The sequence below is a fragment of the Branchiostoma belcheri genome, unplaced genomic scaffold (assembly GCF_001625305.1).
Source record: "Branchiostoma belcheri isolate BF01 breed outbred unplaced genomic scaffold, Haploidv18h27 scaffold378, whole genome shotgun sequence".
NCBI classification, from domain to species: Eukaryota; Metazoa; Chordata; class Leptocardii; order Amphioxiformes; family Branchiostomatidae; genus Branchiostoma; species Branchiostoma belcheri.
In genome coordinates, this window is record NW_017803996.1 from 53,475 (window position 1) to 60,372 (window position 6,898).

Genomic DNA, 6,898 nt, shown 5'->3' on the forward strand with positions numbered 1-6,898 from the left:
ATCTGGTCTATGTTGTGTCCACGCCAATCAATTTCTACTGGGAATGTTTGAAGTTGAAGAGTGAGCTGGTGATTTTGGAGTCGATATGAACTGCCTGCCAGGACGTACCTGCTGTTCCTGCGCCCCTGAAAACAGTACAGTTTCTCGGACAATTATCTAAGCGTCCTGTCAATGACCATTTCTTATTTATTTTAGCGTTTACATGCGGTAAAACATCATTTTATTTATTTTTTGTTTACCACAGTCAAAGTTCTGTTAAACACACACGCACGCACACACTTGAAGGAGTAAGCCTCAAACTTATGCTTAGTAGATGATGTTGCGATGAAGTTCGTCTACCTTAGCTTGATGCATCAGCAAGACCCTCATAATTAAGAAAACAGTCTAAGATTTTGAGGCAAACTTCCTACGCTCATGACGAAGGTGAGAATACAGACAGCCACTTCCTGTCTATGGAGTTACTACAATCTCAATCATACAAAATGTGTGGTAACATTTACATTACTCACCTGAATGTTCCCTTGCGGTACATTACAGTGGAGTCGTCAGAGACTGCCCACACCCCAACACGTCCCACTGAGATGTACAGAAACTGTTCTGTTCCGACCACCTCCCATCCAGTCCCTGGGCCAAGTTTAAATGGTCCATAAGGATTAATGTACGAGCCAGAGGGTATAAAAATTTTCTTTTTTAATGACTACCAAATATATCAATACTAAAATCGATAAACTGTTGCTATAAGAAAGAAAAAATGGTTTGCATTTGCTTTTAATTTGTGCTAAACTCTTTTCACTGCTAAGATTGAATGTTGTTTTTACCCAATCGTACAAATGTGTGTGTGTTCTTGTACCCTGCAAGTAAATGTGTTCGAGCAACAATATTCTGATAACGCCTCGGATTTATATAAGTGCCTTTCATTTTCTCACCTTGTGGTGTTGACTGTGAAATACCCGTCCTCCGCAACGGTTTTCCGTCGATATCCAGTGCCCACACCTGATTGGTAGATGTACTGACGCTGATTTGTTTTATTTTATCACCGATTGTAAGCCAATCAGACGAGAGTACATTTGAAGCAGATGGCTCCACACTGCCTGGAGATTAGTAAGCAGAGTACCATTTCTTTGGATATAAACGTTTAAATATAACCTTTGTTCATACTTTATTCTAATGTTTTAGAAAGGCTCCTTGAGGTTCTTTAAATGTGCATTTGTTTCTGATTAAATACCAATAAATGATGTGATTGCACGGATTAACGCTGCGGGTGGGGGATTAAATCTTAGCTAAGAAAAGATTGTATTTCAATTATCAGGCATCTATTGCGATACATACGTCTTTAACATGATTAAAGGAAATGTATTGATCAACCGCAAATCTTAGAAATGGGGGAAACAATTACACAAAGTGAATTCAAAACGTTGGAAAGTTTACATTTTGAAATGCTTCCCAGTGCACTAAATACCTCAAATACAAGAACATTTTTTTAAATTGAACAATTATATAACATATACTTTACCCCCGTGATTTGACCCCCCCCCCAAGAAATCCACCATCGAACCCCAAAATAACGAAACAGTATGAGGGAGTTAAACGGGAAAATGGGAGAGCGGGGGTGGAGGGTAAATCACCTTGGCACTAATATGTACCACATCGTTTATGCTATTGCTAATATTTGTCACATACTCGATAACAGATTATAGCACTTCATAAGGTTTGTTAAGAACATTTACGTACCTGATCTATCCTGCACTGTTTCATACTTTGCTGAAAAGCCGGTTCTGTAGATGGCAAAGTCTGTCACAAAGAAGACATGAAGGGTGTGTCCTACGGAGATGTAGGGTGTTGGGATACAAGTACCACAGTGGTGCATTTCATCCAGACTTAAAGGGTCTTCAATAATCATATAGTCAGAGGTGCACCCCTCGGTAACTTGGACATCAAAGTACGTAAACATAAGTCTGATGTGTTTTCCCACATCGATTGATATGCTCCATTCCTGATACAAGTTGTTCCTGTACGAATGTGGGTAGTTATTGGAATGAAATGAGCCAGCCTCTTCTAACAGATGGTGAATCCATTCAACTTTAAACCAGAAAAGAGGTTCTCTTGTAAGTACAAGGCGATAACTCCTCAAGTACATGTCTGATAGAACATTGTAACGGTACTTTGTCATTATTTCTTTGTAATTTTATTTTTTAAAAAGCCCCAACCCATAGTCCGGTCGGGAAGTTTGAAAGAACGAGAAGTACGATACAAAAGACAACAAAAAACCCCAAAGCTTTACAATTTGCGTAAACGTTTCTCTTTTACGCTCAGTCGGGCCCTGAAAATGTGGCCCAAGCATATGCATGTTACGTCCTGGGCATCGCAAAGGCGCAGTAGTCCCTTCTACGTCCTTCCCATAGATTGATTAGAGAAATGTTTAGAAATCCTATTGGCCTACCATTTTCAGGCTTGTCCTTCGTATAGTAGTGAATGTGAAATCCCTCGTAAGTAAACATGTAGTCACTGTGAAAGTCAAGCTCTACGGTTGATGTCATTGACTCATGCACGCTACCAGCGTCCACCCAGCCACAGTACACCTGGCTGAATTCTTAAAAAAAGAAGAAGCAAAGGAGGTTGATTAAGGATATATAGCTAGTCTAGAAAGGCTCCTAAAAACCTAATTAAGTGCAGTTCCGTAAAAAGGACTGTCAAAACCCCCAATGAAGTGCTTTTCAGTATTCTTGAAGATTACCTATCGACACAAGTATGCGTTTGGAGAAAAATATATTCATTCCACCCAGTATCTGCTTGGAGATCAGCTATCCATGTCAAACTGTATCTGGTTGGAGATTACCTTTCCATACAAACCCGTATTTGTTTCTGTTAATACATATAATAATGTCTTCAAGTACCACAGTTATCAACCAAGGATTGAGGTGTTCAAAAACAATTCCTAGAACTGTTGTGGAACTCAGTCACCAAGTACAGCAGAATCATTTTTATTACATAGCTTTAACATTTTTAGAGTTAGATGTTAGGTGTAACAATTGCAAGTCGTTCGATGTAATGTAAGAACAAAAGAAAGAACAAAATAGTCATCATTAAACAAGTCAATACACAAAAATAGAACAATCCGTTCTGAATAGAATAGGAAAACATGTTAACAGTTAAACAGTTTCCTTCAAACAGATTTGCTTAAGAGACTTGCCATATATGGCAGGGGAGGGTTGGCGTACCGTAAGAAACAGAGACAGAACATTAGTAAACTCGTCTTACTTAATTAACCCTCAAACCATCGTATGGGGTCAAAACGGACCCCAGGCGTATATAAATATGTGCATTTCGACATTTATTGTCGAAAACAAAATTCTTATTATGAGTTTGTGTATATGTCTTATGACTTCTCATTCGTTTTTACTGTGATTTGCTCATTGTTGATTGAGTTATCCTAGAAAGTTTATGCCCGGTCCAGCGGGGTCAAAACTGACCCCAGCATTTTTTACATGTGAGTCTTTTGTTGTCCTCAATATTTTCGCCAGGTAATAAGTTTGCTTGAGTTTGATGTTGCCCTTTCAAAAACAGCAACAAGTTGAATCAGGCAACTCAAAGATTATGACCCTAGACCTAGTTGGCTATGAAACTTCGGGTCAAGGGTCATCAACGTGGCTGCTTGGAGTCATTTTGTGTGATAGGCATTGATTATGATAATGAGCAGAAATCATTCACACTAATCATGTCCAACTGTCCCTCATAGATTAATCAAACTATGCATATATACAAAAGTACTGTCAAACTTACCTTTGTTATAAAAGTAAACTATTTGAAGCCAGTCACGTTTACACCTTCCGTCATACTCGATGTAAATAGATAGGAATTCCAACACCACAACCGAAGAAGGATCTACCGAGATTGTCCAGCTGAGTTCAGAATACAAAGGATTTTAAAGAAATTTATTAATTTCAGGCAGTAAACTGTACGGTATGTAGCTTAGAGAAAAATATCAAAGCAGCTTCCAATATTCCTTGCCATAACGATACATAGATAGAATTCGTGATCTGTATTTCACCGCATTTAGTCGAATTATTGTTATTGTTTAGTTAAATAACTTTGCCAGTGAATTGCAGTTTAAGGTAAGCTGTTTTGAATGGAGTACCTGCAATCCATGTTGTGTGGGTAATCATAGTAATAGTATAGGGTAGAGGGTAAGAATACTAATTCTCCTGGTGATATGATTTGTCCTTCTTCCACGTACAAACGTTCTCTACCACACATTTTCATATCTGTATGTAAACGGAGAGAGTGATACACTAGCATCAAACGTTGTTTAACTTTCATTGACAGTTTAAAACCAGTCAGAATTGCCCTGATGAAGATGACAGACGGTCATCGAAAAGTCGGCTCGTGAAATAAGTGGTTGTGATCAAAGAACTTTGCTTTTCATTCGTTTACCAACCTGATGAAATTATTTTCGGATAAATTTCCATACCTTTACAGGTTGGAGGACGGCTGCTCCACGTCTTTCCAGGCATGCATGTAATTTCTTCTGGCCCTCTTAAGCCGGTGTACAAGTTTTCAGTTACATTGCAGTAAAACTTCACAGTCGACCCCACAGCAAAACTGTCATATATCATGTAGCCGTGTATCGGAACGTCTAGTGCAGGACACTGCTCTTCCACCAAATAAAATGCTAGTGCACAAAATCAGTTCACTTTTTGTCCCATGCAGGTATATATTAACTTCAATCACCTATAGTCAAATACCTATATCAACGCAAAACTTTTGTGTGCCTGGGCGCGTGTGTTTTAACAGAGCAGCATTAGGCCAGCATAACTCAAGAAGCTATTGGCTTGTTGAATGAAATGTTGTATGAGCGTAGGTGAATGAGCGAAGGTTACCTATCAAAGGCCTTAAAGTGGCTTCTATGGCATTGTAGTATTGAACTGATGCAAAACAGTATTTTTTAAGTAACCTATAACAAAAAGAGTAAGAATTGAAATATTAACAAATCGGACCTGAATTGTATAATTGATACACAAATTATCAATTATCACACAGCGACCCACATATATGTTACTTAAATTTGAGTATTGCCAATTCACGTTTCAGTCAAATTTACCACACCCAACCATGGACCAGTTTCATTCAAATTCACCTAAAGCTTCTGGAGTTATGTAGTTTTGCCACATAATGAACAACATTGTTGGCAATATAATTATATTAATGAATGCTGCCAAATGGCATAATTTATATCACAATATACTGTGCTTTACGTGAATCTGCCCTGTAAACAGTTAGTAAAAAAGTTAGTAACCTTCTCAAGTAATTCCAGTAAGTTTCATACTTACCTTCAAAATGGATCTTAAAACCATCCTCTTTAATTGATCCGTCTGTAGTCAGGACTAGGTGAATCGTTTTTGCTGTGGAGATCACTTCTTCAGGAATATCTTTGCCTATTAATAAGAAGGTTAATGAGCAAACAGTAAATAAACACTGCACTATTTGCAGGCAATGCCTTGGAAGGTACGTTACGATATTAGCAAGAGACAACAAATGACGACAAGTGGCGATAATGATGATAATGAGGAAGTTGGAAAAGCTACTTGCAGGATATTGTTTCGGCCTGGTTATCCCGAATTGCGCCCCAAATACAATATGTATTGTATCTGTAGCTGTATAGACGGTATAACCGCCCTTCGGCGTCACACAATTACCAGCTTCGATTATACAATTTAGAGGGACAGTATAAATCCTACACATTATCCGGTATACTAAAAGTTAACTTCATAGTTATAAGTAAAAAGAAATAGAACAAACAAAAATCGATTTTATCAATAACACAGACATCAGAAATGTTATCGTTTTTTAACGTTTCTGTTTGATGTTCCAAAGCCGTACTGCTACTGATAGGACACAAACCACCATTCCAAGCTCCAATTGAAATATATGACAAGGAGGTTAGAATTTAAACATCCATGTATATGTTAAACATCTAAGACATCTTGTACGTAGCATCACTTCTTTCATCATAAGCAAGCCTAAAGGCCATTTTGTCAAGGAAATGTGAAAAAAATGCCAGCAATGTTAGCAAGATATACCAAGAAAAAGGCTGTCTACAGTTGGTTTCTCACCAAACTACTAAAAACAGGCCATTTGCGCCTGCGGGAAATGGTGGAAATGCCCGATACAAGTTTCGTTTCTAAGGCCCGTGGCAACAGTCCTTGTGGCACCAGGAAGGTTTAAAAACAAACCTCCTTGGTGGCAGAGGGTATGTAAGGAGAGTTGTTCTATAATACTTGGACAGTCCACAGATAACAAACATTTGCCTATTTCGTAATATTTGAGTGGTTTGTGACCTAAATTGTAAATGAGATTGCAGTATTGCGGTCTCAAATCATTAAAGTGTTCCAGAATAAGTTTGAGGTATTCTTTCTGTTTTTTTCCTGTATAAATCTTGGCTGTTTCAGTTTACTTCGAATGTTATGTACTGTTTTTTTTACAAAAAAAAAAGAATAAAACGTCTTAGTTCCGTGTTTAAACAGTCAAATACTTCCACCACCGGCCGTTCTTAGTCGCGCACCAAGATCTCCCCTAGGACATTATACCCGAGAAGGGTCTTGATCCAGTATTGATAAGATTAAGATTACGTCTTGACATTAGGCAATCAGTAATGCAGTGATCATACCGCTGTATTCTCCCAATAAGGCGTTATGAGATACGTGGTCTCCAGCGTAGATTGATAATTTGTCACGCCTTTCCTCCAGAGAGAACTCTGCTATTGTCATTTTTATCCCCATCCCTTCCTGCGAGTTGGCTATGCCCCAGGTGCAGTTCATGTCGTTGCCGTAAGGGGCAGGATAGTTGGGTGAATATATGACACCCGGGGAACTGGTGCTTGCTGTTTCGTAACCACCGCATT

The 6,898-nt window shown here is 38.5% G+C and overlaps 1 protein-coding gene across 1 annotated transcript in view; it reads right to left on the bottom strand.

Moving 5' to 3' along the window:
- LOC109476447 overlaps positions 1-6,898 on the bottom strand; it is a 42,554-nt gene that overhangs the window by 24,414 nt on the left and 11,242 nt on the right. The window contains 7 exon segments of the mRNA XM_019777379.1: positions 109-125; positions 510-624; positions 731-735; positions 927-993; positions 1,732-2,079; positions 5,328-5,432; positions 6,665-6,877. Of these exon segments, the coding sequence (XP_019632938.1) occupies positions 109-125; positions 510-624; positions 731-735; positions 927-993; positions 1,732-2,079; positions 5,328-5,432; positions 6,665-6,877 (870 nt within the window).